Source organism: Ovis aries, chromosome 8 (assembly GCF_016772045.2).
Source record: "Ovis aries strain OAR_USU_Benz2616 breed Rambouillet chromosome 8, ARS-UI_Ramb_v3.0, whole genome shotgun sequence".
Taxonomy (NCBI): domain Eukaryota; kingdom Metazoa; phylum Chordata; class Mammalia; order Artiodactyla; family Bovidae; genus Ovis; species Ovis aries.
In genome coordinates this window covers 19,832,501-19,859,322 of record NC_056061.1, presented here as the reverse complement: position 1 = coordinate 19,859,322, position 26,822 = coordinate 19,832,501, and the positions used below count along the sequence as shown (strand labels likewise).

Below are 26,822 nucleotides of genomic sequence, written 5' to 3'. Positions count from 1 at the left end.
TCATTTCCAAGTGACAGATCTCTTTACAGCTTTGTGAGTTCTCACCATCTCCCTCTAAACTGTATATTAAGAGAGACATATAGATGAGTATATCAGTTCATGGATGTCAAATTTAGGGGAGGCCTCTAGATCTTTATTTTTTAAAACATGTCTATATAATAGTAACATAACCCAAAGGTCACATTGTTTGCAGGTCTTAAGACATTAGATAACTTAATTTTTAAAAAACTTTAATTTTGTAATGGGGTATAGCTGATGAACAAGCAATGCTGTGATAGTTTCACCTGCACAACAAAGGAGCTCAGCCCTGTATGTATACACGTGTATCCATTTCCCCCTGAACTCCCCTCCCATCCAAGCAGAGTCCATGTACTATGCAGTAGATCCTTGTTGGTTATTCATTTTAAATATAGCAATGTATACGTGCCCAATAATAGGTACAAAGTTTAAATTAAAAGGGGAAAAATGGGGTGGGATGGGAAGGGAGATGGGAGGGAGCTTCAGAAGGGAGGGGATATATGTATACCTATGGCTGATTCATCTTGAGGTTTGACAGAAAACAGCAAAATTCTGTAAAGCAATTTTCCTTCAATAAAAAATAAATTAATTTTTTTTAAAAGGGGGAAAAAGAACAAGTGTTAAATGTCTGTCACATTTTTTATAAGCACTTTATGGATTTCAGGTATTATGCAATTCTGGGAAAATGTAACAATAATTATATGATTTTATGATGAAATAACCAAATATTCTTCCATATTGCCGATACTTCTCAGTGATATTTTGGAATTAAAAGGTGAGTTTTGAGGGCTATCTAAGAGAAGGTGGCAGCTGTTTATCAGGTTCTGTGGATGAATAATGTTACCTGCCTTATCAGTAAACAAAGAATGTTGCAGCCATCAAGCTATCAGCCACTATAGTCAAGACTATGCACCTTAAGGGGATTCAGACTGGAGAAAAACAGGATACTGACCCTAGACAGTTAATGAGCATGTCAGAGAAATGATTTCAATGACCCAAGACTCTTGCATCTTCCCATACATAAATGCTTTATGTATTTATTAAATTTATTAACCTGAGATGTTTATTTTTTGTTTAATTAGCAGAAATCTATTGATGTTTACCCAATTTGTTTCTGCAAAATGCCTGTATATACTGGTTGCTCCCTTACTTTTTCAGAACATTCCCTATAATAGCTGCCTGAGGGCCTGTCTCTTGGGCTTAAATCCTCAGAAAATTCACCAAATAAAACATAAATCTCAACTTATAGGCAGTGCATTTTCTTTCAGTCAACAGTACCAAACTCCTTATTTAGAAAAAAAATGGGTTAGCCATTAAAACCGTGCAATGATTTCTTCCTTGACAGTTGCCACATCAAGATATTCTTTATGATAAATGCATTTCATTTTTCTGCCTCTCCTGCCACCACCAGGCGCAAGTGAGAGAAGAAAATGAGGAATTCCGATGGTGTGTGTGATCACTCATGTCCAACTGTGACCCCATGGACTGTAGCCCACCAGGCTCCTCTGCCCATGGGATTTTCCAGGCAGGAATACTGGAGTGGGTAGCCATTTCCTTCTTGAGGGATCTGCCCAACCCAGGGATTGAATCTTCATTGTCAGACCAATTCTTTAGCACTGAGCCATCAGGGAAGCCCAATACGGTTGCAGGAAAGTTCATTTTTCATTTTGTCAAGGGATTTCCCCCTCCTGCAGCTGGGATATTTCTTGATGATTGTTTATTTCTATGAATTGAGAAAGAATAGCTTTCAAATTCATCAATAATCTATTAAACTTGTTCTAAGATGTGTTGAATTAAGTAAGAGATATGGATTGCCCTAGAAGCTTGGATATAGGGAATGGAAGAAACAAAAAGATTTATGTTGCAGTGCAGTTAACCATTGCAGTGCAGTTAGGTGGAAGGAGAATTGGGTGGAATGTCAAGGCCTCTGGGCACTGTGTCAGCTGTCACTGCAAGATGGAGCCCTAGCTTCTCTACTAAACCTTCTCACACCTCCCGCTTCCTCAGCTCCAAGTCATTCATCATAGAGCTCCATGCTTCTCTGAGGGACTAGTTTTCTGAAAATCAAATGAGGTGATATACGTGAAAATACTTTGGAGAAAGTAGACCTCAGCTTTGCTTGGTAACTATAAATCTTAATTTAGAATTGTTTTGAATTATAGTTTCCTACAGCTTCCCAAGTAGTGCTAGTGGAAAAGAACCCAGCTGCTAGTGCCGGAGATGTAGGAAATGCATGTTTGATCCGTGGGTTGGGAAGATCCCCGGAAGAGGGCATGACAACCCGCTGCAGTATTCTTGGCTGGAGAATCCCATGGACAGAGGAGCCTGGCAGGCTGCGGTCCGTAGGGTCGCAGAGAGTCTGACATGACTGAAGTGACTTTGCACACACCCATGCATACTTTCTTAAATATGGTTCTCCTCTTAGAACACTTCTCAGGTGGCGAGAAAATAGACTAATGGAGAAATGAGATAACTTTATAGATTAAATATCGGCAGGAATTATACCTACCACGCTGCATGGTGTATAGTTGCACTATAGAAGATGTTTAGAGTAAATCCTCTCTGTTTAAAAAGATGATATATGACGACAGGAGGAATAAAAAGTACCATGAGAAATGCCTAGAGGAGAAGCACATACTCTCAGAGCAGTCAGCTTCAATAACTGAGATTCTTAATTTCTTCCTTCACTCCCCAGCTTGCTTTACTCCATCAACAAATTCTGCCCGTCCTCCTCCAAAATAGACTCCTTTGTTTCCACTGCCATCATCTTGGTTCAGAACACAACCATTTCTCGCTTAGGCCATTTCAATAGCCTCTTGGTCTTCCTGCTTCCCCTTATCCCTCTTATCAATGAAACCTGCTGCCTGCCACACCCGCAAAGGCAATAGCAGGCATCACTTAACAGCCCCCGCTTTACAGCCTCCCCAGCAGTGAGCCCTGAGGGAATTCAGCAGCCATTCCTGATGGTGCACCCTGAGGAGACTCAGATTTCAGTGAGCCCATACTCTTGCATCTTCCCATTCATAGAAAAGTGCTAAATTCCTTGACTTGAGATGTCTGTTTTTCTTTAATTAATAGTAATCTTTTGATGTTCTGATAACCTGGTCTTCGTTTCACACACTCCTATGTGTCTGATTCCTGCCTTACCTCTGTGGAGCAGTCCCTAAGAGCAGTCTGAGAAGCTGCATCCCAGGCTTCAATCCTCAGTTTTGTCTGCCCAATAAAATATAATTCTTAACTTTTAGGTTGTGCTTTTTTTCAGTTGACATGCTCTACAGTTAATGGCCCACCAGAAGCCAGGGTGTTTCTTTTAATACCAACCAGACCATGCTCTCTTCTTCTGAATACCATTTAATACTTCTTTCTTACTGCATTTTGAGCAAAATGTAGGTGCCATCCTGACCTCTAAGGTCAACTTAAAAATCAAGTGATAACTTTCCTGAATGCCTATGTCCTATGGCTCTGTCAGTTGAGAAAAAAAAAAAAAAAAAAGGTACAACCTAAAAGGTGAGAGTTATATTTTATTTGGCAGACTTTCTTAGGACTTCAAGTCTGGCAGACAGTCTCTCAGATAAATGCTGAGAAAACTGTTCCGAGGAAGAAGTGGGGGAGCCAGAATATATGAGTTTCTGCAGCAACACCAGTATTTCCCCAAGTTGTATTGCAGATTAATTCCTTCAACTTAGTTTTAATCTGTCTCCCACAACAAACTGGAAACCAAACAGAATGATATCCATTTTATAGTATTTGTCACTGCATTCCCAGCACAGGACACATAATAGGAACTCAGTAAGCATTTCTTGAATAGATGGATGGTGAGGCAATAATTAGGATTTCAGATCATAGCTAAGCTCAGTTATTAAACGAATAATTAATTAGTGAGTCTCTTAGTTTCATAGGACTACTGTAACAGATTACTGCAAACTTCGGTGGCTTAAAACACACAGACATTTATTCTCTCACAGTTCTGGGGCCCGATGTTCAAAATCAGCTTCCCCAGGGCAAGACTAAGGTTCAGCAGAGCCATGTTCCAACTTGAGGCTCTGGGGGAGAATGTGTTCCCGTCCAGCTTCTCTGGCTGCCTGCATTCCTTGGCCTGTGGCTCTGTCACTCCAGTCTTTAAGGCCAGCATCTTCAAATCTCTTTCCCCTCTGTCTTCATATCCCCTTCTTCTCTGTGAGTCTGAAATCTCCCTCTGCTCCTTCTTGTAAGATACATGTGATTGTATTTAGGGCCCACCTGAATAACTTGTATGTATTACTGTGCTCTAGCCACCATACAAAATACCACAGGCTGGGTGGCTTAGAGAACAGAAAAATTATTGTCACACTTTTGAAGGCTGAAAGTCCCAGACCAGGCTCCAGCAGGGTCCAGTTTCTGGTGAGGGCTGTCTTCCTGACTTACAGACAACTGCCGTCCCACATCTTCACATGGCCTTTCCTCTGTGTGTACACATGGGACGAGTAAGGGGCAGTCAGAGAGAGTTCTCTGATCACTTCTCATACGGATGCTAGTTCTTCTTTATGACTGCATTTAACCTTAATTAACTTAACAGAGCTGGAGAAGGGAATGGCTATCTGCTCCAGTATTCTGGCCTAGAGAACTCCATAGACTATAGTCCATGGGGTTGCAAAGAGTCAGACACGACTGAGTGACTTTCACTTTCACATTTCACCTTAATAGAGGCCCCATCTCGGAATGCAGACACATTGAGGGTCATGGCTTCAATATACTAATTTGTTGGGGGTAGGGGGTGGTGCACAATTCAGTCCACAGCACCCAGGCTAATCTATCATCTCAAAATCCTCAAACACATCTGCAAAGACCCTTTCTCCAAGTAGGGTAACTAAGAGTCACAGATTCCAGGGATTAGGATGTGGATGTAATTGGGGGTCTACTTTAAAGCTTAACATAATGAGGAAGTAAAGTGAACTGCTAAACTTACGTATACTCACGGCTGCTCAAACATGATTTGTGTCAATGGGGAGTAGTTGCTCACAGTTAATAAACAAGGTAAAGCAGAATAGGAATTTATAAGGACTTATGTAATCACCACTGTAGGAAAACTCAAGTCCAGACACTGAACTTATAAGCCGGGGGTTATTATTTTCATTGCCAAAAAAGCCTTCTCTCCATATGGATTGATTGTCACACTCTTCTTTTAAGTTGCCAATTCTATAAATGCATTTGCAGTTCAACTTGATTCGTGTTGAACTTTTCAGAAAGAGTTACTCAAGGTTTTTATATCTATCTTTGCTTTAGCATTTACTCCCTCTGATGTAAAGATAACAATATAGCTGACATTTTTTGAACATTTGCTGTGTGCCAAGCACTGCACCAAAAGTTTTATATATGTATTTAGTTTAATGCTCACAACAGGGAAGTACTATTATTATCCTTCATTAACTGATGAGAACTCAGAGATGTGGAGAAGTAAAGAACTTGTCCAAGACCATAGCAAGGAAGTGTCAAACAGATATGCAAACCCCTACATTCTGACTCTAGAGCTCATACTGTGAATTGCCACTTGATATTGCCTGGCAGTGATGGTTTAGTTGCTAAGTCATGTCTGACTCTTGTGTCCCCCCGGATTGTAACCCACCGGGCTCTTCTGTCCATGAGGTTTCCCAGGCGAGAATAGTAGAGTGGGTTGCCATTTCCTTCTCCAGGGGATCTTCCCAACCCAGGGATCAAACCCATATCTCTTGCATTGCAACTGGATTCTTTATCGCTGAGCCAGCAGGGAGCCCTGATATTACCTGGAAAATATCATTAAACACTCCATCTCAAAAACTTAGCATGGGAATAAATTGTTATAAAAATTCACATCAGCATCTAGACCTTTAGTATAACAAATATTTGCATTGTTAATTGTGTTAGGGTTTTCCAGAGAAATCGAACCAATAGGATGTCTGTGTGTGTTTGTGTATCTATCCTTCTCTCTGTCTCTACATATTCCTATCTATCTCCCTTCCTATTTAGAGAGATACAGTTCAGTTCAGTTCAGTCACTCAGTCGTGTCTGACTCTTTGTGACCCCGTGAATCACAGCACGCCAGGCCTCCCTGTCCATCACCAGCTCCCGGAGTTCACTCAAACTCACGTCCATCGAGTCTGTGATGCCATCGAGTCATCTCATCCTCTGTCGTCCCCTTCTCCTCAGGCCCCCAATCCCTCCCAGCATCAGAGTCTTTTCCAATGAGTCAACTCTTCGCATGAGGTGGCCAAAGTACTGGAGTTTCAGCTTTAGCATCATTCCTTCCAAAGAAATCCTAGGGCTGGTCTCCTTCAGAATGAACTGGTTGGATCTCCTTGCAGTCCAAGGGACTCTCAAGAGTCTTCTCCATCACCACAGTTCAAAAGCATCAATTCTTCGGCGCTCAGCTTTCTTCACAGTCCAACTCTCACATCCATACATGACCACAGGAAAAACCATGGCCTTGACTAGACGGACCTTAGTCGGCAAAGTAATGTCTCTGTTTTTGGATATGCTATCTAGGTTGGTCATAACTTTTCTTCCAAGGAGTAAGCGTCTTTTAATTTCATGGCTGCAGTCACCATCTGCAGTGATTTTGGAGCCCCAAACAGTAAAGTCTGACACTGTTTCCACTGTTTCCCCATCTATTTCCCATGAAGTGATGGGACCAGATGCCATGATCTTCGTTTTCTGAATATTGAGCTTTAAGCCAACTTTTTCACTCTCCACTTTCATTTTCATCAAGAGGCTTTTTAGTTCCTCTTCACTTTCTGCCATAAGGGTGGTGTCATCTGCATATCTGAGGTTATTGATATTTCTCCCAGCAATCTTGATTCCAGCTTGTGTTTCTTCCAGTCCAGCGTTTCTCAAGATGTACTCTGCATATAAGTTAAATAAGCAGGGTGACAATATACAGCCTTGACGTACTCCTTTTCCTATTTGGGACCAGTCTGTTGTTCCATGTCCAGTTCTAACTGTTGCTTCCTGACCTGCATACAGATATCTCAGGAGGCAGGTTAGGTGGTCTGGTATTCCCATCTCTTTCAGAATTTTCCACAGTTTCTTGTGATCCACACAGTCAAAGGCTTTGGCATAGTCAAGAAAGCAGAAATAGATGTTCTTCTGGAACTTTCTTGCCTTTTCCATGATCCAGCAGATGTTGGCAATTTGATCTCTGTTTCCTCTGCCTTTTCTAAAACCAGCTTGAACATCTGGAAGTTCATAGTTCACGTATTGCTGAAGCCTGGCTTGGAGAATTTTGAGCATTACTTTACTAGCATGTGAGATGAGTGCAATTGTGCGGTAGTTTGAGCATTCTTTGGCATTGCCTTTCTTTGGGATTGGAATGAAAACTGACCTTTTCCAGTCCTGTGGCCATTGCTGAGTTTTCCAAATTTGCTGACATATTGAGTGCAGCACTTTCCCAGCATCATCTTTCAGGATTTGAAACAGCTCTACTGGAATTCCATCACCTCCACTAGCTTTGTTCATAGCGATGCTTTCCAAGGCCCACTTGACTTCACATTCCAGGATGTCTGGCTCTAGATTAGTGATCACACCACATGATTATCTGGGCCGTGAAGATCTTTTTTGTACAATTCTTCTGTGTATTCTTGCCACCTCTTCTTAATATCTTCTGCTTCTGTTAGGTCCAGACCATTTCTGTCCTTTATCAAGCCCAGGAAGTGGCACATGCTGTTGTAGAGGTCGGCAAGCTTGAAATCTGAAGAGCAGGCTGGCAGACTGGAGTCCCGGGGAAGAGTTGGTGTTGTAGGTTGAATAGAAAGATACAATTTCTACTCCCTCACTGACCTCAGTCCTTTATCTCAAGACATCAACTGACTGAAAGAAGTCTCTCCATATGATGGGGGTTAATCTACTTTAATCAGTGTCTACTGATTTAAATGTTAATTCCATCTAGAAAATATCTTCATGGCAACATCTAGACTCATATTTGACCAATACCTAGATACTATGGCTTAGCCAAGCTGACATGTAAAATTAACTATCACAAGTCTACGTCTTCTCAGCTTGGCACCCATATACACACATCTCCTTAAATCATACTTAATCTCAACATAAAGACAATAACGAAGTCATACTTTTGCCCAACATGACACAACTGGCCTGCGCACAACTGAAAACACAGTAGCCTTTTCCCTGGAAGAGGATGCAAACAACTTGGGGGATGTTCGCTCTTCTCCTTGACATCCTGTTAGTTAAACACTAGGATGTAAAGTCAATGCATCCTTTCTGATAAGGGGATAAGGGAAGGGAGAAAACAAAAATATTTTATACAGACACACACACAGACAAGCATATTTAAAATGAAATGAGTAAATACTCATGACAGTTACTGTCCTTATTTCTGCAACTGATCATATTAGTATAGCTGGAACTTAGAACTACCTTCTTCCAATATCCATTCTGTATTCCACTTGTCTCAGCAAGTGTCTCAGCTGACCCTGTGGTTCTTTACCTGGTGGGATGACCTAATGAGCCATCAGATGGCTTTGTTGTAACTGAGCCTGTAATTAAACATTCGCACAACCTTGTTGCTCTTCAGTCCCTAAGTCATGTTCAATTCTTTGTGAGCCCCATGGACTGTACACACTAGGCTCCCCTGTCCTCTACTGTCCCCCAGAGTTTGCTCAAATTCATGTCCACTGAGTCGATGATGCTATCTAACCATCTCATCCTCTGCTGCCCTCTTCTTTTGCCTTCAATCTTTCCCAGCATCAGGGTCTTTTTCAATGACTTGGCTCTTTGCATCGGGTGGCTGAAGTGTTGGAACTTCAGCATCAGTCCTTCCAATGAATATTCAGGGTTGATTTCCTTTAGGATTGACTGGTTGATCTCCTTGCTATCCAAGGGAGGCTCAAGAGTCTTCTCCAGCATTACCGTTCGAAAGCATCGCTTCTTTGGTGCTCAGCCTTTTTTATGGTCCAGTTACCCACAGACTATTGCCCCTTTTATTCCACTTCTAGCTTGGCTATGATGATCTTCTTTTGCTGGACTGCAGAGAATAGAATCTCCGTGAACAAGGATTTCTATCACTTCATCAAACCAAGTGAAAATGTCTGTTTGTCGTATAAAAGATAGTGGCAGGAACCCATTTTTAACTCCTTATTGCTGTACTCATGTGTGAAATTACCCACAGGGGAAGAGATTTGCGTGTAAAAGAACCCTTATTGGCCTTAGATGTGATTGGCTGCACAGATTACACTGCCAAATGAATTGGTTTTGCAAACCAAACAGAAGGCATCGTAAACTGAACTCAGATTACATTGGAGGTATAGGCTTGACATGAGTGACAGCCTCAGGCCACGGAGAGGCAAGGGCCCTGGCTGCTGCTTCTCTCCTTAACAATAAGATTCTTGGAGGGTAAGTTTGTTTCCCAAATATTTAAACTTTAGCAATGTCTTAGTTTTCTGACATGGATTGAAAGACCATTTGGCATTTTAACTAAGGCACTTATTAACTTATTTTCTCTCTTGATTAGATTAGCATGAATTTGGGGTTATTTCTTTTCTCCCAGTTGGAGAAAGCATGTGGAACCAGGCTTGGAGGTCAGTATTCTTAGTCCCTAAAAACAACCAATTTTGGTGTCTGTCTTGCACCATGCCACATTTAATATTTTCTGTGCTATGACTCAGAATAAAGAGGTATTGCAAAATGTAGCCAGAGAAATGTAGCCCCCCCCCCCTTTTTTTTTTCTTTAAAAAAATGAAGAAAAAAGAAGAAGAGGAGAAATACAAGGAGACAAGAGTAGGAGATAAAGCAACAATGAAGCAGATCCAAAGAATTTGGAAAACCTCAGGCCTTTGTGGGCAGTTTATTTCCAGCTCAGTAAACCCAGAAGCAGAACTTCTGCATTTTTAGTGCCCTTAATAATAATAAAAGTGATCTTGCTAGGTTAAGGCAGAGCCAAAATTAAGAGGTCAAGTACCAGCGTGTTTATGTTGGCGTTTCTGTGGAGGCAGGTCTGTCTAGTTTCCTTGCCCTGAATAGCAGCTGGCTCAGGCTCAGGAGCAATAGATCAGAACCAGGCAGGGCCTTTTGTCACAGGATCCCAGTGAGGACACAGTTGCAGCCTGCCCAGCAACGGCCAGCTGCCTCTGGTTCTCTCCCTACCATTCCACTCCCAGGTTCAAGGTGTGGTCTACAGACCCTTGAGATTCACACAGCTGCTAAGAGACGTGTTGTCACTGATAATCCATCTTCTCCTTCCTGCCCCAGGACACTCAGAAGGTCAGCTGTGGTCCTCAGGGTCCACCTTTCAAACCATATATCAAGTGGGGACTCAAGACCTTGGGCTCCTCAGGCAATTTAGTTATAAAACCCAATTTTACCTATGCATAATATTGGGACTTAAAAATTCCACGGCAGCAGCATTATCATTAATGATGATTCATTCTTTTGATTGGTATTTTGCCCAATTTTGTCACTGATGAATCTTTAAACTACCCTGGTACCTAAGATCTCCAAACTATGAAATCTGGTTCTGTTTGAAATAGTATTGGGCTCATTTTGTTTTGTTTTGTTTCGTTTTTTGGTCTAGAAATCTCAATTAGATGTACCAGTAGATCTTTATATAGGCATTTCACATCACAGAGTGGTAGTACTAAGGAGAGGAGCCTGTGCTTTATGTGCAGAATATTCAGGTCAGTTTCACAAGTTTAATGAAAAGTCTAATTCTTCCCAGGCATAACTTGCTGCTGAAAATGCCAGGCCAGTCTCCATATGCAGAAATTCTTCCCAGCAGCTATTAAACCTCACCTTTACCAGCCTGTCTGTGTAACCTCCATCATTCCATTTACCCATGGTTGCATTGACTTCTAAAGCAACTGATAAATTTGCAGATTCCCAGACTCTACCATCCTAGGTATTTTCTAACTAACAGTTTACAATGTGGAAAGTGAGGGCTTTCCTGGTGGTCCAGGGGTTAAGGCTCTATGCTTCCAGTGCACGTGATGTGGGTTCAATCCCTGGTCAGGGAACTAAAATTGCACATGCCTCATGGTGTGGCCCAAAAAAACCACAAGTTTTTTAAAAATTCAATTAAAAAAATTTTTAATGTAGAAAGGTTTGATTATATCTGTATCTCTTTAAAAGATGAATAAGAACTAGAGGATATGATAATTGTGGCCACATATTCTTTGTGTACCTGAAATACCTCCATGTCAGAAACCATGTCTAAGACCTAGAAATATCCTTGAATTCATTTCTGAGCAGCTTCCTTACGCAGCTGAGAAACCAGTTTCAACTCTTACCCATTCTCAGGTTTCCATGGCAGGCTCATATCCAATAGAGCCCCTTTGTTTGGTCAAGGTAACTTATCTTTTGAAGTTTTACCAGTGATGCTGTCCTTGAGCTATGAATGCTCAAACTACCACACAATTGCACTCATCTCACATGCTAGCGAAGTAATGCTCAAAATTCTCTGAGCATGGCTTCAACAGTATGTGAACCGTGATCAGATGTTCAAGCTTGATTTAGAAAAGGCAGAGGAACCAGAGATCAAATTGCCAACATCTGTTGGATCATCAAAAAAGCAAGAGAGTTCCAGAAAAACACATATTTCTGCTTTATTGACCATGCCAAAGCCTTTGACTGTGTGGATCACAACAAAATGTGGAAAATTCTTAAAGAGATGGGAATACCAGACTACCTGACCTATCTCCTGAGAAATCTGTATGCAGGTCAAGAAGCAATAGATAGAACTGGACATGGAACAACAGACTGGTTCCAAATTGGAAAAGGAGTACGTCAAGGCTGTATATTGTCACCTGCTTATTTAACTTCTATGCAGAGTACATCGTGCAAATTGCCAGGCTGGAAGAAGCACAAGCTGGAATCAAAATTGCTGGGAGAAATATCAATAACCTCAGATATGCAGATGACACCACCCTTATGGCACAAATTCAAGAGGAACTAAAGAGCCTCTTGATAAAAGTGAAAGAGGAGAAAGAAAAAGTTGGCTTAAAGCTCAATATTCAGAAAACGAAGATCATGGCATCTGTTCCCATCACTTCATGGCAAATAGATGGGGAAACAATGCAAACGGTGATAGACTTTATTTTGGGGGGCTCCAAAACCTCTGCAGATGGTGATTGCAGCCATGAAATTAAATGACACTTGCTCCTTGGAAGAAAAGTTTTGACCAATCTAGACAGCATATCAAAAAGCAGAGACATTACTTTGCCAACAATGGTCCATCTAGTCAAAGCTATGGTTTTTCCAGTAATCATGTATGGATATGAGAACTGGACTATAAAGAAAGCTGAGTGCCGAAGAATTGATGCTTTTGAACTGTGGTGTTGGAGAAGACTCTTGAGAGTCCCTTGGACTGCAAGGAGATCCATCCATTCCATCCTAAAGAAAATCAATCCTGAATATTCATTGGAAGAACTGATGTTGAAGCTAAAACTGCAATACTTTGGCCACCTGGTGTGAAGCACTGACTCATCTGAAAAGACCCTGATGCTGGGAAAGATTGAAGGCAGGAGGAGAAGGGGACAATAGAGGGAGAAGGTTGGATGGCATCACCAACTCAATGGACATGAGTTCGAGTAGACTCCGGGAGTTGATGATGGACAGGGAGGCCTGGCGTGCTGCAGTCCATGGGGTCGCAAAGAGTCAGACACGACTGAGCGACTGAACTGACTGACTGACATGGTATTTCGTTCCTCCACTCTTCATATGTAGCCTTGGAACCACAGGAGGCTGGGAAGTGTTGTCCTTTGCTCATCTGCCATACACAGGAAGCTTTCAGGGATGCTATTCTCTCAGGCTACTCAGCTGCTCTCAAGAAGAGTTCCGAATGTATTTGGATCATTGATGTTTAGAGTGATTATTGATATAACTGAATTATTATCTGCCCTGTTTGTTACTATTTTCTATTCCTTGCCTTTGATTTTTGTCCCTATTTTTATGTTTCATCCCTTTTTTGCCTTTTGTGGTTTTAATTAAATATTTTATATCATTCAAATAAAGTAAAAAAAATTTTTTTAAGAAAAGTTCACAAGGCAGGACCTATCAGGTCAGCCATAGTGGCTCTGAGGTATGTGTGTTGTGTGTGTACATACACAAACTGAGACAAACAGGAAAAAAATACATGTTAAGTCAACATAGAAAAGAATTATATGGGGGGATGGCTAATCCAAGTTTTTCAATCCTGTTTCCTCCTAGCTGTTGAGAAATTTTCTTTTCCTATATCTTTTGTCTTTCTAATTGGACCTTATTTTCTCTCTCCTTCCACTCGTATTTTCACTAAGCTTCCTCAGTTCTACAGTTCAGTTCAGTCACTCAGTCATGTCCAACTTTGCAACCCCATGAACCACAGCATGCAAGGCCTCCCTATCCATCATCAGCTCCCGGAGTTTACCCATACTCATGTCCATTGAATCAGTGATGCCATCCAACCATCTCATCCTCTGTCATCCCCTTCTCCTCCTGCCCTCAATCTTTCCCAGCATCAGGGTCTTTTCCAATGAGTTAGCTCTTCGCATCAGATGGCCATAGTATTGGAGTTTCAGCTTCAGCATCAGTTCTTCCAATGAATATTCATGATCGATCTCCCTTAGGCTGGACTGGTTGGATCTCCTTGCAGTCCAAGGGACTCTCAAGAGTCTTCTCCAACACCACAGTTAAAAAGCATCAATTCTATGGCACTCAGCTTTCTTTATAGTCCAATTCTCACATCCAGACATGACTACTGGAAAAACCATAGCCTTGACTAGATGGACCTTTGTTGGCAAAGTAATGTCTCTGCTTTTTAATATGCTGTCTAGATTGATCATAACTTTCCTTCCAAGGAGTAAGCGTCTTTTAATTTCATGGCTGCAATCACCATCTGCACTGATTTTGGAGCCCCCCAAAATAAACTCAGCCACTGTTTCTACTGTTTCCCTATCTATTTCCCATGAAGTGATGGGACCGGATGCCATGATCTTAGTTTTTTGAATGTTGAGCTTTAAGCCAACTTTTCCACTCTCCTCTTTCACTTTCATCAGGAGGCTCTTAAGTTCTTCTTCACTTTCTGCCACAAGGGTAGTGTCATCTGCATATCTGAGGTTATTGATATTTCTCCCAGCAATCTTGATTCCAGCTTGTGTTTCTTCCAGCCCAGCGCTTCTCATGATTTACCCTGCATATAAGTTAAATAAGCAGGGTGACAATATACAGCCTTGACGTACTCCTTTTCCTATTTGGGACCAGTCTGTTGTTCCATGTCCAGTTCTAACTGTTGCTTCCTGACCTGCATACAGACTTCTCAAGAGGCAGCTCAGGTGGTCTGTTACTCCCATCTCCTTCAGAATTTTCCACAGTTTATTGTGATCCACACAGTCAAAGACTTTAGCATACTCAATAAAGCAGAAATAGATGTTTTTCTGTAACTCTCTTGCTTTTTCGATGATCCAGCCAATGTTGGCAATTTGATCTCTGGTTCCTCTGCCTTTTCGAAAACCAGCCTGAACATCTGGAAGTTCACAGTTCATGTATTGCTGAAGCCTGACTTGGAGAATTTTGAGCATTACTTTACTAGCATGTGAGATGAGTGCAATTGTGTGGTAGTTTGAGCATTCTTTGACATTGCTTTTGGGATTGGAATGAAAACTGACCTTTTCCAGTCCTGTGGCCACTGTTGAGTTTTCCAAATTAGCTGGCATATTGAGTGCAGCACTTTCAGAGCATCATCTTTCAGGATTTGAAACAGCTCCACTGGAATTCCATCACCTCCACTAGCTTTGTTTGTAGTGATGCTTCCTAAGGCCCACTTGACTTCACTTTCCAAGATGTCTGGCTCTAGGTGAATGATCACATCATTGTGATTATCTGGGTCGTGAAGATCTTTTTTGTACAGTTCTGTGTATTCTTGCCACCTCTTCTTAATATCTTCTGCTTCTGTTAGGTCCATACCATTTCTGTCCTTTATTGTGCCCACCTTTGCATGAAGTGTTCCCTTGGTACCTCTAATTTTATTGAGGAGATCTCTAGTCTTTCCCATTGTATTGTTTTCTTCTATTTCTTTGCATTGATTGCCGAGGAAAGCTTTCTTATCTCTCCGTGCTATTCTTTGGAATTCTGCATTCCAATGGGTATATTTTCCCTTTTCTCCTTTGCTTTTTACATCTCTTCTTTTCACAGCTGTTTGTAAGGCCTTCTCAGACAGCCATTTTGCTTTTTTGCATTTCTTTTTCTTGGGGATGGTCTTGATCCCTATCTTCTGTACAATGTCATGAACCTTAGTCCATAGTTCATGAGGCACTCTATCAGATCTAGTCCCTTAAATCTATTTCTCATTTCCACTCTATAATCATAAGAGTTTTGATTTAGGTCATGCCTGAATGGTCCAGTGGTTTTCCCCACTTTCTTCAATTTAAGTCTGAATTTGGCAATAAGAAGTTCATGATCTGAGCCACAGTCACCTCTATAAGTTAGACCTAAATTGGATTTAAATCTAAACCTTTCCTTTTTCTCATATAGCTGCAGGAGCTGCAAGTCTCATTCCCTTGAGCCCCACTTTCCTGAGAAACCCATCAACAACCTTTCTTTTCCAGGTCTTTCCTCTACCTCTCACAAGTGATCGTTTCTATCTGTTGAATCTTTGTGCTTTTGGAGAGAAAACTACCATATGTCTCTCTTTAAGAGCTAAGAGAATCTTTTAGCTTTTCATTACCTATTAAATCACAATCAGTTCTGATCATTAATAGGTCCAAGTGGGGTCATTGAACAAAAACAATCAGAGCCCAACATCAGGAACCTTGTAAAAGCCATGTTACAAAGAGGCATACATCGTAAAAGAAATCTTTTGACGTTCATACTCAAGGAAGGAAAGAAAAACCAGCTCCTCCTGGAGGTTGGTACACACATCCAGTAAAAGTAGAGCGTTAGCCCATGGTCACTTCATATCCTACTGCACAGCTCTCTGAGGGTTTCCTATGTTCCTTTCTGCTCACCCCTGCCATCTTTTAGTCAATATAAAAAGAATGCCTCCTTTAAAAATTGTCCTCTTCCTCACATAATCTAGTCAATATATTTGTAAAAGTACATTGAAATGGCTTTCAAACCATGTAGTTTTGTAGTCGTATAGATTTAGGCCCATTAAAGTCATTTGATTATTAAATCTCAACTTAGATGTTTAATACCAAAATAATAATAAATAAATGCATTAATTCATTCAAACTGTAAACAAAGAGCAAATAAAACTTAATAGATATGGAAATGGCAACCCACTCCAGTATTCTTGCCTGGAGAATTCCATGAACAGAGGAACCTGGGGCTATAGTCCATGGGGTCACAAAGAGTCAGACACGACTCACAACACACATACTATGCCAGACTCTGTACTTGACACTGGTCAAGAAAGACACAGTCCTGTAGTCAAGAGCCTATAAAAGAAAGGCAATTTAATCAATGATTATATAAAAATGTGGTAACGCTGATACATACAGTCATTGATGATTACAGTGGGGCCAGTGTAGATTGAATCCTCACTGTGATGTAGGCACTAGGACAAGTGCTTACATGCTTTACCTAATTTTATCCTTATAACCACTCTATACAGTAGGTACGGTTATCCCCACTGTACTGATGAGGAACTTGGACCTGGAAAGGAACTTGTCCAAAATGACAGAGAGGAGAGGAGCTAGGATTTGAATCCGGTTTGTGGATAGAATGCAGTTCTAATCTCAGAGCCGGATTCTTAATGTCTCTGCCTCCATCTGCTGCAACAGAGGCAGCCTCACACCCAAAACCTCCCTTGCAAGTTTCTCACTTGAAACTGGAGATGCATGAGGGTTTTTTGAAAATGAAAGTCAGTATCAAAATATTTGAAATGTTGCTACTGTTAGGAACAAGCTCATTTCATTTGTTGAAAGTGAAGTGAAAATGTTAGTCATTCAGTTGTGTCCGACTCTGTGACCCCATGGACTGTAGGCCACCAGGCTCCTCTGTCCATGGAATTCTCCAGGCAAGAATACTGGAGTTGGTAGACGTTCCCTTCTCCAGGGGATCTTCCCAACTCAGGGATCAAACCTGGGTCTCCTGCGTTGCAAGCAGATTCTTTATCTTCTGAGACATCAGGGAAAGTTTCAAGTAAAGGATGAAGCTTTTCAGTCGCTCAGTCGTGTCCAACTCTTTGCGACCCCATGGACTGCAGCATGCCAGGCTTCCCTGTCCATCACCAACTCCCAGAGCTTACGCAAACTCATGTCCTTTGAGTTGGTGATTCCATCCAACCATCTTATCCTCAGTCGTCCCCTTCTCCTCCTGCCTTCAATCTTTCCCAGCATCAGGGTCTTTTCCAATGAGTCATTTCTTCGCATCAGGTGGCCAAAGTGTTGGAGCTTCAGCTTCGGCATCGGTCCTTCTGATGAGTATTCAGGACTGATTTCCTTTAGGATTGACTGGTTGCATCTCCTTGCAGTCCAAAGGACTTTGAAGAGTCTTCTCCAACACCACAGTTCAAAAGCATCAGTTCTCTGGCACTCAGCTTACTTTATGGTCCAACTTTCACATCTGTGCATACTACTGGAAAAACCGTAGCTTTGACTAGATGGACCTTTGTTAACAAAGTAATATCTCTGCTATTTAACATGCTCTCTAGGTTTGACATAGCTTTTCTTCCGAAGAGCAAGTATCTTTTAATTTCATGGCTGCAGTCACCATCACAGAGATTCTGGAATCCAAGGAAATAAAATCTGTCACTGTTTCCATTGTTTCCCCATCTATTTGCCATGAAGTGGTGGGACCAGATGTCATGGTCTTAGTCTTTTGAATGTTGAGTTTTAAACAAGCTTTTTCACTCTCCTCTTCACCATCATCAAGAGGCTCTTTAGTTCCTCTTCACTTTCTGCCATATGTGTAGTGTCACCTGCATATCTGAGGTTATTGATACTTCTCTCGGCAACCTTGATTCCAGCTTGAGCTTCATCCAGCCCAGCGTTTCTCATGATGTACTCTGCATATAAGTTAAATAAGCAGGGTGACAATACACAGCCTTGATGGACTCCTTTCCCAATTTGGAACCAGTCCGTGGTTTCTGTTTCTTCTTGACCTCCATACTGTTTGGCTACCATCTTATTTTATAAACAAATTCATAAAGAAAAGAATTATTTAACAGCATTAATCAAGTTTAGTGAAGCTGTTATAAGCTGAATCCAGTATACAAGCCATCTGAAGAAGTATTATCATATGACTGTGATCGATAAAGGAATTAAAGTCAGTGATGCGGGCTCTGGAAAGAAAATCAAAAAGTGATCTTTAGTCTTAACTACCTTGCTGGTGCTAAAAGGGAGAGAGAGTAAGGTAAACAACAAAATATTACAGCAAGGACTTTTAGCCACACGAATAATTTTTCTATCTGCCATTTTCAAAACTGCCTTTCCTATTATTGAACACTGTGGGGTAGTGGTAAAGAATCTGCCTGCCAATGCAGGCGACACAAGAGATGTAGGTTCGATCTTTGAGTCGGGACAATCCCCTGGAGTAGGAAATGGCAACCCCCTCCAGTATTCTTGCCTGGAAAATTCCATAGGCAGAGGAGCCTGGCAGGCTACAGTCCATGGGATCCCAAAGGGTCAGACAACTGAGCACACACACCACACAGCCATCTTATAACTCTTTATAATAACATTGCAACTTTATAGACTCTCTCGATCCTTTTCCTATTTTCTTCCAGCTTCCAATTAATTTTTTTTTACCAGTTCCTCCTAGTTTTAGTAAAGTGAAAGTATTAGTCACTCAGCAGTGTCTGATTCTTTGTGACCGCATAGACTATATAGCCCACCAGACTCCTCTGTCCATGGAATTCTCCAGGCAAGAATACTGGAGTGGGTAGCCTTTCCCTTTTCCAGGGAATCTTCTCGACCCAGGGATCAAACCTGGGTCTCCTGCATTTCGGGCAGATACTTTACCATCTGAGCCACTGGGGAAGCCTGGTTGTTTTAGACTATGAGCATAAAAAAATAAATAGGAAAATCAAGTCTGGCATGGCAGAGTCTCTCTTTGACAAGCACACCCTGGGAAACAGGGATAAGGAAAGCCAAGCCTCCTCAGCCTGGCTTCCTATAGCCACAGGGCTGATGTCCCTGGTCACCAAGGCAGTACATGCATATTCGTACTGCACCTTTGCTGTAAGTTGTACCAAAATGTCTACTCAAGTTCTTTCCTTAGTACCATTCCCTCAAATAAAGGAATTGGTACCCCTCCCCCCAAAAGGAAAATCAAATTGATTCTTTTTTTCCAAATGGATGTGTAATTGGGAAGGGTTAATTTTAAATCCGTACTGGCTCTGCTTCTGTGACTTTAACTCTTATTTTGCTGCTTTTGATTTTATAGGCATACTTAATGGCCTGCCTCAGGGAGCCCTGCCTGCCCTCCTCCTCTTCATGGCCCTTGGGCTAGGATGCCTTTGCTTGGTTCACAGGGAGACAGCCTGACCCTGTGAAGGACTGTGACTTTCCTGAGTTCTTTGTGTGGGAAATGGCGCCCCTCATCTGCTGCTTGCTGGAGTGGCTCAGGGGTTCACATTTGGAGAGCTGGAATTGCAGATAGCTGTGGCATCTTTGTTTGTTGATACAAGAGCAGATATTCCATTTCATACCACCAGTGAAATGACTGTAAGGAAATGAAACTCACATATCCCCCTGCCTGAGGCTTGCTGTTCTAGGAGACATTTGCAAGAATTAAATGGTCATTTTTACTTTGTGTCCTAACCTTCCCCCATCTCTGACCATAGAAGAACCTAGCATCCGGGCCCCGACAAGATGGTAATTTCAAGCCATTCGTCTGCCATCTTCTGGGTCAGCTGGCTCTCCAAAGTTGTATTCCTTGCCTCAAGATCTCAACACTCGGATTTGTTAGGCTATAGTGCAATGAGCAGGGCGAGCCTGGACTGGGTAACAGATGCAGGATGTGGTCAAGACTAGGACAGCTGCCATCGACTACAATGAGAATCAGCACGCCATAAGCGCATTGTATTATTTTTTTCCATCTGTACCTCTGGTTCTCCACTGAGACTGTTCAGTCTTTGGTAGTAAGGACAGTATGTTTTCATTTCTGTTTCCTCAGTACATAGTTGAGTGTTTGATACAGAGAAGGCATCGTGGATGAATGAAGGCGTGAATGAATGACTGAAACAACAGAAACGGCAACACTCACATTGTTACCATGGCAATGCTCATAGTGTTACCTCCCTCTCTCCCACTGACTACTCAAGTAATTCCACAATAACTACTCAAGAAAGCCCAGAAGGTATCGTTTTTTTAAAAAACATGCAAATTCTCAGAGAAGTTCTATACACCAATATTTTCTTTCTTTTTCCCCACAAAACTCTGAGTTGTCAAGCAGTAGTTTAGAAACACAACACTGTATATCCATTCCTGTTTGGTTTTGGTTTTAGATTAGTGGAGCAAGAATGAAAGGGTATACTATTTCTTTCTATCCAAGGATAATCTAATCTTGCAAAGACAGTTACCAAAGTCAATAACAATTCCTACTCAGAAGACAAATAGTGTCTGAATTGGATTAAGGTGAAACCAAAGTGCCTGCTGCAGCTGTGTCAGTGAGGGACTCGGTGTTTATGGCTTCATTACAACCTTAAGTGGTGTATCTATATTTCTTCTGTGTTTAATGAAGCCACAACCAACCAACTCTTTATTGAGTGATACTGGAGAGTTTTTTGCTTTTAACTTGATGTATTTCAATTCGTGATTAACTAGCTGTCCCACATCAGGTAACTCGGACGGGTGCTTTAGAGACAATTAGCTAAATGTTCCTCTGTGTTAGCCACAGAATCAAGAAAAAAGATAAGGAGAATCAATAAGACCGCGCCAGGGTAGAAGAGAACATTCATCTTCCATTAAGATCATTGGTGGACTCATCAAGCTGCCTGTCACGAGAGAAAACGGCTCCGCTCTGTCTCCCTCCCTCTCACTCCTGTGTGCATAGTTCGGCTCTGGCTGCTAAGTGACTGGCTGTTGTGTTGTTCAGTTTTCAGGACTGTATCTCCTGTCTTTCTTCACCATCCTCCTCGGGCTGGTGCTCTACTCGTCCACCTCCACGTACATAGCCCAGGACCCCCGGGTTTACAAGCAGTTCCGCAACCCTTCGGGACCCGTCGTGGACTTACCAGCCACAGCTCAGGTGGAGCCTTCGGTCACCTACACCAGCCTGGGCCAGGAGACCGAAGATGAGCCCCATGTGCGCGTGGCCTAGGATGACACCCTCCCTGACCACTGAGGACACCTCCACGGCTGTGTGTCCGCCCGTCATCTCTGTTTTGTACATAGAGAAAGGTATTTATTAGGTGCAGTTTACAGAGGTGGACTGCAAGGTAGCAAATCCGAAAGCCGGTAAGAGGCACATGCTAAACATCCCTGGAGATGCAGGCTCTGATCCACCTGGAGGGATGCCTACCTAGGGTGTATCCTGGTCACACACACACATACACCACCACCCCCCGTCCACATTAATTACTGTGAAAATGTTTGAATCAAAAGCAAGTATTACTGTTTGTATGATTATGGTTACTGTTATGATAGCGACTTTCAGGAGGAGGTTTTGTACTCCTGACGGGAACTCTCGCCAGACCCACGTGTAGTTAGCATCACTCCCACTTTTCTATGGCAAGTCACTTTTTAAGAATCACACTTTATTTTTGTGCACCTTCTCTGCGTGCTGCATGCCACAGGAGCCCCGCCCTGCGACGCTTCCTTATCCTAGGCACCTGGGGGCTCATGGTTCCCTCTTACCTGTTGGATCGCCTGCTCAATATGTATTTCGTGCTGTGACCCTCGTGGGGAGTGGCAACTGACCATGTAATTCTCTATTCTAGGAATAGATATAAAGCAAACATTTTAGCCTTTTTATATTTCAGCCTCAGATTACTCCAGGCCATTGCCTTTCTGTTGCAACTCATGATTCTGCTAATCAAGTCCCTGTAATAACAGGATAAGGAATGTTTCATTTCTGTGGCTTATGGGAAACCCCAGAGTAATATCACTTGTGCTTAGGGTAATATCTTTTTTTTTTTTAATCTTTCTGCCCCTTCCTATGTTCCCTCTTCCAAAAAAGAAAAAATTAATTTTCCTTTTCCCCCTAGATTTCTTTAGTGATAATATAGAGATCAATCAAGGCATTGGAAAAAGCCATGGTCCTCTGCCCTTTTGTGTGACACCCTTTTTGAAATATACCAGCATGGAAATTATCTTGATTGTGGGATATCATGGGTTGTCTGGCCTCCCAACAAAGTCAGGGTGCTGCTGTGGCACAGCCTCTGACAACAGCTCATCTGATACAGCCACTGTGTAGTAGTAAAAATCTCACCAATGAAAAGTCTGGCATTTTTGGTCATATTTGGCATCCATTGATAGCAGCATTCTTATGGATACAGAGAATATTCCAGGGTCCTGATAAGGCTTTGAGGGGTATGTCACTAATCTAATTTTGTCGCCTTTACAATAGCTCTCTCTTCAAACGCAGAAAATCAAGAAACACCACAGAGCTCTGTGATTTACAGTAGATTCTCTTTCTCCCTCTCAGTACATGCAATAGTCTTTATGTTTGGCTGGCTTCAGTATCATTCAGAAAGATCCTCGATAGAGTTACAGGATTTATAAAGGAAAAACAAATGTTTATGAAACTTTGGGCAATTCAAATCAGTTCAAGTTAAGTAAGCAAAGCAAAACTCCAGTGGAGTCTCTGTAAGGTAGAGAACAGATTGCAGCTTAGTCAGGATTCCCATGCTAGCCTGAACAATCCCTAAATAGACCTGCATAAGTGTCCCATTCTGTCAGTCAGCACCCATGTGGCACCTCTGTCTGCCCTCTACCCTGGGGACAGGTAGTCCTGCCTTGGAGTTGGAGCAGACAAGTTATCTTTCCTGATATGCAAATTTTATGCTCATCTCCATTCAGCCCGCTTAGAAACCTGTTTTATTTCTGGTGAAAAAAATCAACATTAAAGCTGTATCAAATCAAAAGAACTTTGCCAATGTTTGCTCTCTGCTACCTGTCAAACCAATTAAATACCTTTCTCTGACTCTTTTGTCCATTCAGATCTGAAGACCTTTAAAGACTGTGGTTTTATTTTTGTGTTTACATTCCTTTGGTTTGCATAATTTGTTTGATTTATTGCATTTGTAGTATTTATTTTCAGCCAAATATTTTCATCTTTTTTTGTTCACTTTTATGACACTAATTTGTAGACGCCTAGTAAAATCTCAAGAGAAATAAGTGGATGAAAGTATTTCCAAGTCAACTCAGTGGATGCAAATTTTTTTTTTTTTAATTTCGAAAAGGTTTGCAATCAATGGATGGCTACAGGTTGCCATGTGAATTGTTTCCTAGGATATTTTAACTGACTCCAAATTGTATGGAAACCAAGTGTGAATGTTAAGGTGAATTCACTATATACCCTTTTTCATCCCATGTTCTGTACACAAGACTTTCATGTCACTGGGGTGCCTCACTGTGTTGGTTATTCTCCATTTAGAACGGCTGATAACATACTCGAATTGTTTGAGATTCATCCCATGAATCAGGAGTTCCAGATTGGCCTTTTGGGGGGAAAAAAAGACAATAGCAAGAAACAAACTCTTTTTCTGTGTTATGACATCAACCCTTTGGGAATGGGGTAGGAAATGGGAGTACGACATCATTAACTCTAGCTGTTTGAGTTTCTGGAATTTCATAACCTCAGTAGACACCAGCAAGAATTTCAGCTTTTCAATCTACCATAACTCTCTCTTCCACAAATGAGACTTTAGCAATGTGTATAGAATTTGGTTGGGTAAGCAAACCATAGCTCTCCTAAATCTCGCCCGAGATAAGTGGTGGTCCTCACTTACTCCATGACAGCTTGCACTGGGGCTAGCGCTCTCCTTGGTCACACCTTCCCACAGCTCCACACTCCGAAATACACAACCAGGAAGACCAAGTGATGGAAAAATTGGTACCACTGTGTCCCATGAAAATGTTTCAATGTTTAGTTTAGATATTGCTAACTTGTGCTATTAACCTTTTGACAAGCGTGTAGTATTGTTCGTTTGGGGTTTGTTTTTGATTTGTAACCACTTAGTAGTCCCCAGCTAGCTACCAGTACAGATTTTTACCCCATGGGTAGGATTCTACTGTCAAGCCACATAAATAACAAAGCACACTAATCCCAACACTGCAAATGGAAAATATGAACCAAAAAAGGAAATTGACACCAATAAGTTGAACAAACTCTCCATTTTTGATATTTGCATGCTCCCCTATGGACTGGCTGTGGCAATGTAATGCCTGTATAATGTTTTCAAATAAAAATAAATGCTTTATGAAAGCACCAAGTTCTTGGTTTTCTTGAGTGTTTGTCTGCTCTATGACAACCGGGGAAGCAGCTCTCATGGGATGCTAGAAATAGCAACGAGAGTAGATAGCAGGGTACATGTCAAAATAAAAATCAGAAAGAAAATATTTCCAAATTAGGAAGGGCACAGTTGGTCTCAGAGCTGTAGCTTCAAAAAGCCAAATTAAACACGTTTGTAATTTGCAAAATTAATTATTTGATGGGTACTTAAGGAGACAGCAGCTACAACCTCTAAACCCACATTTAAAACATATGTAGGGCAATTATAAATTTACCCTCAAGAAACTGTTTCTCATAAAGAAGAAAGTTCTTTGTATGCTGCCTTCGGCACAATGCCAGGCATAAGGAAATAGCGTGACCTTTGTAAAGCAGGGCTGTTTATGTTTCTGCTCTGAACTCACACAGTATTGTCATGGTTACTTCTCCTCTAACTGTTGTTGTTTAGTCCCTAAGTCATGTCCCACTCTTGTGACCCCATGGACTGTGTAGCCCGCTAGGCTCCTCTGTCCTTGGGATTTCCCAGGCAAGAATACTGGAGTGGGTTTCCATGTCCTCCTCCAACACTAACTGTAGTCTTCCAATAACTCTGAAATACTTAGAGATGGTGGTATATAAATTTATACTTTTTGTCATTTACGTTCATAATCAGATCTCAAAAATTAAATGAGCTGAAAGACTGTATGTCCGAGCTATATATTTAAAATATTTTTAAAAGAAAAACTCACTTTGCATGAAAAAAGGAACAGTCGCATACAGCCTTTATAAAGGACTCTTAAGTAGAGATCCATTGTGATCTGCTTCTATAAATAGTATAGTACAAAACAGCGCTTAACAAAAACAATGTGACTCAGTTTAAAAATAGCTTTTTCCTTGAGAAATATAACTCTTTCTGTAAAGTATGCTTTATTTTTATTTAGTAAACTCTTTGATCAAAGATGAAATACAGTTGAACTTCAGTCTAGTCTATGTCTAAATGTCCAGCAATTCTAAATGATTAGAGTCCAAATAGTATACACAGTAAACACGTATCTCATGTTTAGATTGTGTTCCCAATGAATTATAATTTTCTTAAGAGAAGGAACTTGGTTTCCTAAATGCTTGGAAGTTCTTACAAAGGGAAGTTCAGGCTGTACTTGAATGGTTTTTGTGATGATTAGCATGAAGGGAAAGAGAAACATGTCAGATTCAGCATAGGACCTGTTAAGTGTTCCCTTCTTTTGATGTTTCATAGGAAAACAGATTGTAACATCTGCAGTAAGGCGGGACTGAAATCAGATCCAGCTAATCTCTTTTCAGGTCCCCCATGCAAAACAGGGAAATCTCTCATACTTCTTTTTTTTCTTTTAATGGAATCTTACTCCTAAATCAAAAACAGAAAGTACAAGGGTAAGATATGTATTACAAAATGTTCCCCTTTTTCCTTCTACTTCTGTTAAGTACTTTTTAAAAAAAAATTCCTATTCCTGGAAAAACAGAAATTATGAGATTCACTTAAATCGCCTTTGAATTTTTTAACAAACCTTTAAAACGTCAGGCTGTTCCTTCAGGTTGACTTTGGGATAAAAAACAACACAGTGAAGCTCATTATTCCCTTGCAAATAGTGTCTTTGAATTCATAACATTGCTTCTTAATTATGTTCACTGTTCTTTTTTTCTTCTCTTCCTTTTTACTTTGATTTCTTTTCTTCTCTTTTTTTCCCTGCAAACATTAACAGAGGATTCACTATGGGCCACCTACTCAGTCTCTGCCCTTTATTCTCTATGTGGTCAGAAATGTTTAATTCAAAAAAAATTATAATACAGCTGGAAAGCCCCATACCTACCAGATGGCCTTTCATTAGTGCCTGAAAGGACAAGGCATTGCATGTCACTTTTTAGACGCCAGGCGAGTCTCCTCCAAACACTACTGCAGCCTGATTAACAAGGGAAACTAATGATCAGAAGGAGGAGGTCCCTGGGGATAGGCTAAAATTAGGGGCGTCCATCTGGGTAGACAAAGGCCTGGTGGAGATAAATCTACAAAAGCGTGAAAATGAGCTTGCTCACCAGGCTTCAGCATTAGAGCTGGGAACCATCCCATAATGCTTGAAAGATAATTTCAGAATGGATAACGATAAATATTACTTTACACAATGGGGAGTAATCTTCCCAAACTCATTATCCCACAGTGATGACACTGGCTAAAAATGTGTCCTGTCACTGAATAGCTGAGAGCACTACAATCAGGCAGTAAGTAGGCTGTGTAATTCATTATCCAATACATCAAGCAGGCAGTTTTAATAATTATGGCTGGACAACGGGTCCATAGACCCAGTCTCTTGCCGAAGAACCTGGCTGTGTGGTTATGCCGGCTGTAAGAGGCACACACCATTACCTCCCTGCCCCGGGGAACTTTGGCAGCACCGTCTCGGCCACTAGATGTCGCTGTCTGAGGGAAAACGTCAGGGTGACCGCCTGCCTACAGCGGTGAT

The 26,822-nt window shown here is 41.4% G+C and overlaps 1 protein-coding gene across 1 annotated transcript in view; it reads left to right on the top strand.

Moving 5' to 3' along the window:
• The window catches only part of SLC35F1 (solute carrier family 35 member F1), a 403,885-nt gene extending 379,554 nt beyond the window's left edge, over nucleotides 1–24,331 (top strand). The window contains exon 8 of the mRNA XM_004011167.6: nucleotides 20,992–24,331. Coding sequence (XP_004011216.1) covers nucleotides 20,992–21,216 — 225 coding nt within the window. The 3' untranslated portion in view covers nucleotides 21,217–24,331. The remainder of the gene's footprint in view (nucleotides 1–20,991) is intronic.
• The last annotated feature ends 2,491 nt before the right edge of the window (nucleotides 24,332–26,822 follow it).